This window comes from Typopeltis vanoorti, chromosome 7, assembly GCF_054136105.1.
Source record: "Typopeltis vanoorti isolate ZY-2024b chromosome 7, IOZ_Tvanoo_1.0, whole genome shotgun sequence".
Classification (NCBI taxonomy): domain Eukaryota; kingdom Metazoa; phylum Arthropoda; class Arachnida; order Uropygi; family Thelyphonidae; genus Typopeltis; species Typopeltis vanoorti.
In genome coordinates, this window is record NC_143555.1 from 55115088 (window position 1) to 55128595 (window position 13508).

Consider the following 13508-nt stretch of genomic DNA (forward strand, 5'->3'; position numbering starts at 1 on the left):
CTTACAGAGACAAATGTAAGAAAGCTAAACACTGTGTAAAACTAGCTAAACAAAAGTCATGGGAGGACTTTGGCAAGAATATAGAAAATAAATATCAAGAAGGTTGCAAAATATTCTGGAGATTGTTGAAGAAGCTTAGAAACGGAGGAAAGAGTGCCGTAAAAGGAGTTAGAGATGATAAAGGTGACATGAAAATGGGAGAAAAAGATATCCTTTAAGTATGGAGTAACTACTTTGAAAAATTGCTAAATGAAACAAGCAGTGATGACAGCACAGTGGTAAAAAACACTGACCAGGCACACAGTCAGGAATACATATCCATACTTGAAGTAGAAAAAGCCATCAAAGGCTTGAAATGTGGAAAGGCAGCAGGAATAGATGATATTTGACCAGAAATGCTGAAGTATGGTGGTATAAAAGTCTTAGGCTACACTGCATAGTTCAAAAGACCTGGATAGAGGGGCAAATTCCCGATGATTGGAGTAGAGCTCTCGTAGTACACATATATAAAAAAGGAAATAAAACTGAATGTGAGAATTACAGAGGTATTTCCCTACTGAGTGTTCCTGGCAAGATCTATGCAAGTATACTTGAGAAGAATTGTGGAAGAAAAGCTTGGTGAAGAACAAGCTGGATTCAGGCCAAATAGAAGCTGTCAGGATCAGATCTTCACTATACGACAAATAGTTGAGAAAGCATGGTAATATAACAAAGATCTGTATTTAAGTTTCGTCGATCTGGAAAAGGCATATGACAAGGTGCCAAGAGAGAAGCTATTCAATATGCTACAGTTATGTGGTGTCAACGGGGCATTATATCAAGCAATACTTAGTCTTTATTTGAGTTGTAAGTCAGCAGTTAGAATTGAAGGAAGTACAGGAAGATGATAACTAATATTTAAGGAATTGACAGCGTATACTAGAAATATAGATTAAATAAACTTTAATTTATACTTTCCGATATTTCGGCGAACGTCACGTTGCCATCTTCTTGGGAACTTACTACTAAGACACGTGCACACAAGTACTAATAACAGCAAATGAGACTAAAGCTAGGAAGCTAGCATTTTCCTAAAGTCCTGATGGTGCCCCCTGGCGGGCTATATTGGTAGTTCTTGGCCTTTGGGCTGAAGTTCTTCTGATAAACGTTTCCCAAATTTGGGGCAGTCTCATGCATCCAAATTTGTTGAGGTTTGGCATGTTCCTAAGGGCCGAGGCTGATTCCATGAATAGTCTTTCATACTTGAACTTGCTGCGGTGTATTACTGTGGCTTTCTTCCATCTTATTCTGTGGCGAGTATAAAGAGCATGGTCTGCAAGCCCAGAGTGACTGTACTGGTGAAATCGGATGTAATCCTTGTGTTCTGATATTCTGATATTTGCTGTCCTGCCTGTTTGGCCAAAGTAGGACAGTTTACAGCTGCAAGGGACCTGGTATACCCCAGGTAGGTCTAGGGGAAGTAGTTGGTCTTTGGTGGAGCGGATAAGGGATGCCAGTTTTCTATGTGGTCTGTAACAAGTTGTCAAGTCATGTTTTTTTAAGATTTTATTGATTTTTTCTGAGGTGCCTTGGATGTAGGGAATGGTGATGGATTTAGAGTAATCTTTTTTGTGAAGGGGAGGGGGTGGTGGGTTGTGGATAACTGGGTTAAGTATTTTTTGGAGGGGGTAGCCGTTGGCTGAGAAAGTGTCACGGATGTGATTTAGTTCAGTGGTTAGGGCTTGATCATTAGAACAGATTATTTTTGCCCTATTGAATAATGTTTTAATAACTCCATATTGTTGTGAGGGGGGGGGGTGGGATTGTTGGTGAATGTATCTGCCTGTATGGGTGGGTTTTCTATAAACTGAGAAAACCGAAGTTCCATCAGGTTGGCGGGTGACTAGTGTATCTAGGAAGGGGAAGTTATTGTTTTCCTCTTTTTCCATGGTGAATTTGATTCTATGGTGTTGGTTGTTTAAGTGTGTTAGGAAGGAGAGGAGTGAATCCGGGCCATGTGGCCAAATAGCGAAGACATCATCAATGTAGCGAAGCCATATGGTAGGTTTTTGTGGGGCTGAGTTTAAGGCTTTCTCTTCAAACGTCTCCATGAAGAAGTTAGCCAAGGGTGGGGAAAGTGGTGAACCCATGGCTGTCCCCTCTATCTGTTTGTAGAATTTTTCCTGCCAAACGAAATAGCCTGAGTTCATTGTAAACTGAAATAGGGCTGAGATATCGGGAGGAAATTTAGCTTGGATTAGCTCTAAGGTTTCTTTGAGGGGGACATTCGTGAATAGGGAGGAGACATCAAAACTGACCATTATGTCATTATATTGGAATGTAAGGTTTTCTATACTGGCTTTGAAGTGGGCTGAGTTTTTTATGTGTGATGGTGTATTGCCAGTATAGTGTGAGAGCGCTTTGGCTAAATGCTTGGCTAGTTTGTAAGTGGGGGAATCAATGCCATCCACTATGGGACGTAATGGCACATTTTCTTTGTGTATTTTTTGGGAGCCCATATATGCGGGGGGGTCTAGAGTTATAGGGTTTTAGTCTGTTAGTAATCTCCACAGGCCAAGAAGTGACCTTCTTAAGGAGCCTATGAAGTTTTCTAATTTGTGAGTTGGTGGGATTGTAATCAATAGGGAGGTAAGTGGAACGATCTAATAATAAAGCCTCGAGCTTACCTGTGTAGCTTTAAGATTGAGTACCACAGTGGCGTTCCCCTTATCCGCTTTGGTGATCACTATTTTTTTGTTTCTCTTCAATTCTTGTAGTGCCTTGTATTCACTAATGGATATGTTGGATTTTGGAGGTTTTGCTTTATTGAGAACACAGGCTACATCCAATCTAATATCGTTGGCGATGTGGTTTGGAAGTTGGCGAATCCCGCGTTCAATTTGGATCATTAATTCCTCGGCCGGTAATTTCTTAGGAGCAATGGTGAAGTTGTGACCACGTGACAGAGCGTGGAGTGCTTCTGGCTTTAAGGTAGCTGACGAAAGGTTAACAACAGTGTCGGTTTGTAGTTTAGGTTTGGACGCTGAGTTCTTTATTAATTTATCAAACTTGTTGATATGTCGGCTCCGTACTCGTTCAAATTCTTTTTTAGCTGGCGTACACGAGACGTCATGTAGGATCGACCAAAGCTCGTGATTCAGCGTAAGTGAAAGCTCATTTTCTAGCGTTGAAATAGCTCTGTTTATGTCGGCTAGGGAACCGCGTGTAGCGGTAATTTGCTCCCGAAGTAATGCCTGGCTAGCACGGTTGTAAATACGGAGAGCTTTCTGTGAGATGAAGCGGTGTTTAAATTTCACACAGTTCGGGATGACATGATTATCCCGGCAGCGTTTTAGGAATGCCAGGATATGTACACCCTCAAGGGGTGTACATATCCTGTACACCCCTTGAGGGTACCTGCCAATTATTTGATGTTGATGAGTGTATAAATAAAAATTATTAAATTAACAAGCATCTTATAAGTGCAGTACAATTATAATTAAAACTTATATTGAGGAACTTAACATCTGTACTTTATTTATTTTTTTTAACATAACAAACAGTCCCCAAAGGGGTTTGAGGACTGTAAAACATGCCATTTTACTACCAAGAGGTTTGTAATTCTGACTTAAGTATTTCAGATTATCTCCAAAGTCTAAAGTATTACTGTTTGTATGAGTGATGAAATAAGTACATTGTGAATGCATTTGCCTATGAGCCTGCAGAATAATTTAGAGAATAAATCAAGTTTCTTTTTTTCAGGGCTTGATCAAAAGGAGAGGCTTAATATATATACTGTTGTTGCTGCAGTACTCCATCTAGGAAATGTTACATTTGAAGACAATTCTGATGACAGCAAAGGTGGCTGTCGGATGGCAAATCACTCTGATCAGTCACTTCAGATAGCAGCTTCTTTAATGGAAGTAGATCCACAATATTTAAAACAGAGTCTTTTAAGCCGTGTTATGCAGACTAGTAAAGGTGGAGCTAAAGGCACTATTTACATGTATGTATGTATTTTATTTGTATTGATTATACACATAATTTTTTACATCTAAAAAACCTGAATGGATGCAGAACTGATTTAATTTTTTTTTCTGGATTCAAATAAATACTTTAACTAGTATCCTAATATTCGGAAACTGAACTTTAATTCAAAAAAAAAAAAAAAATGACAAGAATAAACAAATAATTGTAACTTTTCTTCTTACTGAATGGAAAATGGCAATTTGGGAATATCTAACCAAATTGTATTTGCATCTTAAGCAAAAAAAAAAAAAAAAAAAAAAAAAATGGTGGTATAGCACAATGAGATATCAAGCCAGCTGGGATGTTGCATAGTTAAACAACTTATTATTTTCTTGAGGAAACCAGAGCAAACTGTAAAAAAAAAAGTTGGCTACTGGAACACACTCATTGAAGACAAGCACCATCAGCACGAGGAACATCAATGAACAACAAGTGTAATTTGTAGATGAATTATAATGTTTAACAAGATGGAGAAGTTTAAAACGTGATATTGATAAATAATTATAAGATGTTATGATTTGTTAATAGTAATCGGAGAAAGAAAGGAGTAGCTGTAGTTGAATACATTAATGTGATCTTCTTGAATGCAAACATGTCAAATAGAATAGATTCAGTATGCAACATACAAAGTCAAGAGGATGAGTCTCAATAGATTGCAGTATAGTGGCAGTTCTTCTGAGATTGACTGTTATTGATGCTGAGACTTATACCTACAAGTCACCATTATTATCATACTATAACAGTATAAAAGTAACTCTGTCTAGTCCTTCCTTTCAGTACACTAAGCATGAATGTTATTGCTGCATTGGCTAGAAAGGATTCTGATTTGATTCAGTCATCATTCCAAATGTATACTTAAAGACATTCATTTTACATGTGGGTACAAGCCTAAAGCATTCAGTTCATGCCTGAACAGCCTCACTACTGTAAGCTATATTTATTCCACTGTTAGTAGTTATTGATTATTGCCAGTTGCAGTGTTTGAAACATTGCACACCAAGTCAGAGCCAGTCTTGGATGTACCCAGTTGAATTGCATCAGTTTCTGATGATAATTTGAACAGGCATATGAATATGAACCCCATTCTGATTTATTCAACTTATTGCTAACTTACATACCAGCTTAACTATCTTTCTTATAATCATCTCTACTGTGTATGCACCACATTAGACTATTATTTGCCTTAAACCTATTAGAGGTTCTTTTTGCATTGCATCATTGGTAGAGTTTTACCTTATGGTTTCTCTCTTCTCTTTAATTTTACCAACTCATTTTAAGAAGCACACCATTGCTTTGAGATTCAGTAAAAGGGGATCGTGATGATTCTGTGTGTGTGTGTGTGTGCGTGTGTGTGTGTGTGTGTGTGTGTGTGTGTGTGTGTGTGTGTGTGTGTGAGGCACAGGGGAGGAGAATATCAGGGGCACCTTATGATTACAAGTGTAGTGGAATGTAGGGTATCAGGGTTATTTCTATTGACTAGCAATATTAATGCTAGAGAATCTTTATTGTCTATAATAAAGACTATGGGAGACAGTATGAACAACCAACTCCACATTTTTGGAGCACTTCTCTGAGTCTTCTTGCCTCACAGCGAAGCACATGTGAGGCCTGTCCCTAATGGAATAGAACTTTCCTAGTTTATCCGTGAATTTGGCCAAGAATGTCAATTCCAAATATCCAAGAAGAGTTTCATGGTTACCTGTACCGTTGGTTTTCTTTCACCTACATGTTCAGAGCACTGTCCATGCTCTGAATTGTGTCAATAGTCATCACAATAGTTTGTTTCAACTAGGCGATCAGATTCCCCTTGTTTGTGCCAGTTCTGAGTCAGCTGTTAGTTGCTGGTTGACTAACCATCCAGCATGCTGTGCACCTGAGATATTATTATTACGGGCGACTCCAGGGAGTCCTTAGACTCATCGAGGGAGGCCCTAAACATCATGTCCACACAACTATTTGACATTCTCACAGTATCTATCATACCTTGCTTTGAACTCACTCACCGTCATAGCACCCACAACAGACTCTGGCAGCTTATTCCACTCATTTACCACTCTAAAAGTAAAGAACCCAGCTCTAACACCCCTGCTAACCACACTCTTGCCCAGCTTCCATAGGTGTCCCCTAGTTCTCCTACCACCAGTCCTGATCTCAAAAATATCCTCTGAATTTATCTTATAGAAACCCTTTAGCAATTTGAATGTCTCAATCATATCTCCCTTTTCCTCCTATCAACTAATTTCTGCAACCCACAAATCTTCAACCTGTTCTCATATGGTTCATTCCATAGACCCGCTATCATCTTAGTCACTCGCCTCTGGATCCTCTCCACCTTCTCCCCATCAAGAAGGAACCGAGGTGACCAAATCTGGGCACAGTAGTCGAGATGAGGTCTTATCAAGGCTCGGTACAGAGGTACAATAACTTGCTTGTCTCTGCTTGTCAAGGTATTTTTCAACAACCAAGTGAGTTGATGAGCTGATTTAGCAACTTTTGCAATGTGTCCCCCTAAACTTCATCTTCCTATCCACCAACACTCCCAAGTCCCTGGCCTCATCAATCTCCTGGAGTACAGTTCCACCAATGTGGTATACTGCTGCTAATCTTTTCACCCCAAAATGCATAACCTTACATTTTGTCACTTTAAATTGACATCCATTCTCCTTAGCCCAGAACTCCAATCTATCCAAGTCATCCTGCAAGATTTTGACATCTTCTGCATTCACTATCGCCCTACCCAACTTGGCATCATTAGTGAACAAATGAACTGTTCCTCTTAGATCCTTCCCTATTTCGTTAATGAACAAATTAAACAGCAGTGGTCCAAAAACAGAACCCTACAGCACACCGTCTTTTGGACTCTACTCCTGAATAAACTACTCTTTGATATCTCTCCATCAACCAACCACCTATCCATTTTACCAACCCTATATCCATTCCCATATGTTGTAGTTTACAGATTAGAATTCCATGTGGTATCTTGTCAAAGGCCTTTGCCAGGTACAGAAGTATCACTGTAAACCCATTACCCTTATCCAGTTCAGCCGTCACGTTGTTAGAAAACCTGAGCAAGTTACTGAGGCATGATCTACCCTTCACAAAGCCATAATGTCCCCCGTACAGTATCTCATTTTCATCAATCCATTCCTGTATTTTTCCCTTGACTACTTTCTCCAAGACCTTGACAACGACTCCTGATATGCTGATCGGTCGGTAATTTGCAACCGTAGTCTTGGATCCTCCTTTATGCAGTGAAACTATTTTCCCCTCTTTCCACACCTTTGGGACTAAGCCAGACCCGAAACTCAAATTAAACAACATGGTCAAGGGCACTGATAATTCTTTAGCCGCTTCACGTAAGACCCGTGCCAATATACCATCCTATCCCACAGATGTATTCACATTAAGGTTCTGTAATAGACTATTCACCTCCACTTTATTCATCACAATTCCCGTATAAACTAATGGTTCCTTCATTTTTTCAATGTCACCACCTGGATGATATACTCTTGCAAAGCGCTCGCTCAGTAATTCCACTATATCGACTGATTCAGTGACCTCCTTACCATCGTCATTCCTTAAAATCATTTTGCCATGTACAGTTATTTTCTTGCTTGCAGCATATTGAAAGAACTGTTTGAGATTCTCTTTAGCTTGCATAGCTAGTTTCCTTTCATAATCCGCTTTTGCTTTTTTTTACCACGCTCATTACTCTTCTGGCCTGCACTTTATACCGTTCGTGTGCCTGCAGGTCACCTTTCTCTTTAAATTCCCTCCACAGTTGTTTCTTTTTTTGCAGCTCAAGCTTAATGGTGTTATTCATCCATTTAACGCCTACTTGTTGTACTATTCGGACCCTAGGTATACAATCAGCCATAACTTCCTGTAAATGCTCCTTGACCACTTCCCATGCTCTATCGACATCCAGCACTTGTAGTTGTACATGCCATGGCACTGATCCAAGCAATCTCCTAAGCTTGTCATACTTGCCAGCACAGTAATTCCACATATACCCTGTATTAACCGAAAATTCCACACCTTTAGCCACCTTCCAGGTCAAGACCTTATGATCACTCTCACCAATAGGCGGCAACATGGTCATTATTCATTACAGTCAAATTCTGAGATCTATTACCAGGTCAAGCACTCTCACATCCCTTGTATTTTCAATTACATGCTGTCTTAGATAGTTATCCCTTAATAATTGAATAAAATCCATTTCCTTCCTCACATGTGTCCTCTCCTCCTTCCAATCAATGTTACCATAGTTGAAATACCCCATAATAATTACCCTCTTTCCACTCATTTCATCAATTTGTTTATGCATACTATCTCCACCATCTATTCCATCACCTGGTCTGTAGCAGCACCAGGTGATGCTACAGATATTCCAAGAGAAGGGTCTAATGCCGAGCACTCAGTTACTCCATCACTGGACAGTTTCATCCAGTCCCATGAGACAGAACACACAAGAAATAAGAAATATTGTAGAAAGTGGTTTCACTTGATAACAAATTAATGAAACTTGCCAAGAAATTATATTCTTGTTTAATGGCTTATTCATGTGTAAGCAAACATAGATGAATTTCATCGCCCACTGTGAGACCACTGCCCTGCTTGTTGGAGACCTGAAGTGGCTTGAAAAGGTTCCGATGTTTGGTCTGTAAAGCAGGGTTTCTGGACTGTGTAAAAAATAAATTAAAAATACAAAAATATATATATATAAAATTGATTAAAAAAAATAGAAAAAAAATCCTTAGTCCACCCATGGTACAAAATGTACTATAGGTTTTCAAATAACCTTTCATGTGTGAGCAACATAAAAAAAAAAAAAGTTTGCATTTTTTTTATTTGGCTAGACTACTTGAATATAGAGGCTGATGACTTTACATTAATTGCCTTAGTGTCTGTTAATGCAAAGCACACGTCCTTTTAGACGTACATAATACTATGCATTATGGGAGGACCACCACCCAGTTTTGATCTTTACTAAGGTCTCCTGAGTGAGAGCTAGATTCCTGTTGATTATGTTATTGTTGATAGTGATTATCTTCACTATGGTTTAGTATACAGGGGATATGAAATAGGAAGTAATCACTATTTAGTTTTCAGCAAGATCAGAATTAGCTTTATATTGAAAAATATATATGAAGTTTTAAGAAGAATCAAAGTAAAGCTGCTTTCAGGGATGACGTGTAGAGACAAATACACAAATAATAAAGAAAAAAAAAATGAAAGGAACTAACACACCTTTAAGAGTCATCAGCAAACTCCAAAGAAAATATTCATTGATTCGGCCAGGGATTCATGTAGTGAAGTTGTTTGCAAGGATAGAAAAATCAGAAAATTTCATGGTGTGCGTAAGACGTTAAAGAGACAATCCTAGAAAAAAAAAAAGTAATAAAAGTAATCATATTGATAGTTCCTGGCAAGTAAGTCAGTATGAGTCCTTCAAAAATTATAGAAAATGTAAGAAAGCTAAATTATATGTAAATGTAGCTAAACAAGTCATGGGAAAATGGTGGTAAGAAGATGCAAAATGTTGTAGGTGTTATTGAAAAGGCTTAGAAATGGAGGACAGAATACTTCAAAAGAAATCAGATAATGAATGTGACCGACCATGGAAAATAAAGATGTTCTGGGTGTCAGGTGTAGTCACTTTAAAGATTTGTTAAAAGAGGTAAGCAGTGACAGAACACCAGTAGAAAATAAGGAAGGAGAATGTGGTGAGGAGCATATATCAGAACTTGAAGTAGAAAAGCCATCAAAGTGATTAAATGTGGAAAGACCACTGGATTAGATGATATTTACTAAAAATTATCAGATATGGAAATATAAATATTCTGCAGTGTCTGCACTGCATAATTCAGATTTCCTGGTCAGATCAAATTTTAGATGATTGTAGCTAAGCTTCTGTGGTTCTTTATAAAAAGAGAAAGAGAATTACAAAGCAGTTTCCCCAATGAGTATTCTAGGTAAAGTTTATACATGCATACTTATAACAAGAATTTGGAAGAGATAGGGATTAGCCACCTTAAATTTCCTGAAAAAACAGTTATGTTCAGTGTAAGGCATTTCTGTTTTTAAGTACCACTGGTCTTCATTTGATGTATGGAAGCTAAACCAGATTTATGTTTTCTTTTCTTTTTGGTAATTTTAAAAGGCTCTGCCATGCAGATCTCTGGAGCATCTGATTTGATCAACATTGCAAATGCTTCATAAACAGTGAATCTTGTAGACTTCCTGCCTTCTTTTTTTAGGAGTGGGGATGATGAGTTTTGGAGGCTGGAATTATCTGGAGAACTTGAATAGTGAAACGAAAGCCACTTTTATGTCACAACTTTGAAGGAACTGAGAGATTTTATCCATAACATGCAGATATAAAAAAAGATGCCTGTATCTTTGAACTCTTATTCTTTTATCGATGTTTGGGTGGGGTTTGTGAAATATTGTTAAGCATCTTGTTCTCATATCCATTCAGGGATAGAGTATGAGTAATGAATAACCTGCAAGGAGATGATGACAACAACACTTTCATCACACTAGATACTTACCTCCAGTCTAGCAAACATCTCTTTCTCCTATTGGTGCTCCACATAGAAACATCAGTATAGTTAATCAAAAATAGCTTGCACTTCATTGAGGAAATAATAATAGAATCATCAGAGCTTCCAAGAAGCTTGAATGTTATTAATCTATTCACAAATTTGTTGATGAAGAGAACTGTGTGCTATTCATTTAAGTAAAGTTGCACATTAAGCACAGTTATATTGACTAAGGTTAATTATAGCACAGATATTTCAGCACATGTATCGTGAACTATCTTCAGTGTAGCGTATTATGAAATTCAAAAATCTAGCAGCAGTGAAGGTACATGGTAAAGGGAGTCTTTTTATGTCTTTTTACAGTCGCAAGACAGTCCAGTGAAAATATAATATCATGATCCAAAAGAGGTTTGTGGGGGGGGGGGGGTAAGTATAAACTACTGGCATGAAAAGTATCATTAAAGTTGAGGTTAGGATGATGTAGAAGGACTTCAACATTTTCTTTAAAAAGACGTTCATGTTTATGGGAACCAAATAATTACACAGATAATTTAGTATCATCCCAAAGGATCCTATCCTGTTGTTAGTATTGGGGATTCCATATTCAGCTTGACTCAGTTTGTGATGTTTCTTTGAGGCAATGTAGGCCTGCTGTTCAGAGATGCATTTAGAAAAAGATTGCCCTTGTATGTTTGAAGTAGAATAACTTACAGTTGCATGGGACTGGGCAGCAGTAAAGGTAGAATTTTATTTTTCAGAGACAATATCATGGAACCAAAAACCTATCTCATATCTTGGAGTTCAGTATCTCTACCTCATTCAGGATATGGGAAATTGGTTCTGAAGTACCTTTATTGAATGGCATGGAGATTCTGTATGAGTCATCTCTTCTGTGATCAGTGACAAATGGTTGATAATTTTCTTTATTGTTTTGGAGTTGTAGCAGGTTCTTTGATTGTAGATTTTTTTATTTTTTAATATACACTGGTTTTCATATAAGGAACAGAGAGAAAAATTATGATAACCCAATCTGTATGATGAATTTTTATGCAATTCTGTGAAAAGCAGTATGATATGAGATGTGAAAAACAAAAAACACCCACAACAAGTGTAAATAAATAGTTTAATTTAGTAACAAATAGGTACATGAAGACAATGGTCATAAACAAGAGGTCAAAATGATATCGTTAACCTTAATAAGTAATGTGGTCACCTCTCATGGCAATACAGCACTCGCAACGATGTTTCATACTGTTTATAATGGTATAATGGTGTTCAGCCATTAAACCTAGAACATCCCAGACATGCTCATTATGATTAACGTCTGTAGATCTGGCTAGCCAATTCATGATAGTCTCTTCTTGAAGTTATTGGTCATTGAGCTTTGCTTGATGTGGATGAGCATTATTGTCTTGTAGGATAAATGTCTCCCCTATCTTTCCACATATGGAAGAACAAAGGTATCTAGGACTTGTCTCTATGAGTTGCAGCATCATTCGTGGTTCTGTTAAGAAGCACATACAGGTTGGTCTATGTGCCCAAAGAGATGCCTCCACCATAAGTGTCCCAAAAATGCCTATTAGAGGGATGATAACATGTCCCTGGTGCTCTCCATGCCAGAACAACATGTCTGATATTTCTTTGTAGAGCAAATTTGGACTTGTCTGTAAACAGTACTGATCCAAATTGACCTTGGGTCCAGTTGATGTGGAGCCTGGGCCATTTCAAACATTTCTTCTGTTCTGTGGGATGGGGACATGCAGACTGCTGGTTACCTAGCATATATTAATATTTCCTGTAGCCAACATGAAGTTAGATCATAGTTATTTGGAGTAGCACTCCAAAGAAGAGCAGATAATTGGAGATATGTCACCCACTGTGGTTTTAGGCAGTAGCCTTCATCCACCTGACATTGGCCAGCCACTAGATTTACAATGACTCATCACCTGAACCATTTGTTAAATGATGTTTTGCAGTCCTGTTCAAGAATTTTGTTGTCACAAAATGTCTTATTCTCATTCCAGACATGAAATGGAAAACTGCTCCAAAATACTTGCTTTTATGTTGCAACCAATTTCATACTCCCCTAACATTATTCATCTCTTCAATTCCTCCATCCATACTGATTACTTCTTGGAAGAACACCATATCGTATTTAAACACAAAGTACTTCCATGGGCTCTCCACCTACTCTAGCCAATTTCTATGCGGAGCATTTTGAAAAACATGCTCTTGATACTGCCATTCTTATACCTTATATTTCGCAAAGAAATGTTGATGGTGTGTTCTTTATTTGGCCACATGGCTCAGACACAGTTTCCTCCTCCTCAACCTCAACAGCCAGCATCCCTGAATCCAGTTCACTATAGGAAAAGAAAATAACTATAGCCTGCTTTTTTTCGATACTATAATCACATGTCTGCTGATTGGTATCCTTTCTTGCTGAGTTTAAAGAAAACCCACCTACACAGGTAGATACATACATAAACTTTCCTATCATCACTCTTCTCAGCAATAGCAGTATGATGTCATCAAAATCCTTGCCAAGAGGGCCTCTAACGTCTGTTATATCCAGGCTTTCCATACAGCTGAACTTACCTTTATTAGCCAAAATTTCTTGTCTAATGTGACAATACCAAAAAGATCTACAAATTATCTCTATCTCGCATTTTTCTCAATATACAGACTACAGTAATGGCATTGCAATTCCCCTATATTCAGGGCACTTAAGAAAAAATAGCTGTAACTTTAAAGAAATATAATTTCTGCATTTCTTTCAAGCCTCATTTGAAGCTGGCTTCCCTTGTCTGCTCTCCTAAGGATCCACTTCCTTCCCTCTCTGTTCCAGATGTTTCTTGGTTTTTTATTTATTTTTTTTATTCTTATTATTAATCTCATATTAGAAGATCTGCTAACATCCACCTAAATGCACACAGAAAATATAAATCTGTGTGC

The 13508-nt window shown here is 38.0% G+C and overlaps 1 protein-coding gene across 1 annotated transcript in view; it reads left to right on the plus strand.

Annotated features, from left to right (window-relative positions):
* Positions 1-13508, plus strand: part of jar (Myosin heavy chain 95F jaguar) — a 517008-nt gene that overhangs the window by 135723 nt on the left and 367777 nt on the right. Inside the window, exon 9 of the mRNA XM_090395608.1 lies at positions 3742-3985. Within this exon, the coding sequence (XP_090251734.1) occupies positions 3742-3985 (244 nt within the window). The remainder of the gene's footprint in view (positions 1-3741; positions 3986-13508) is intronic.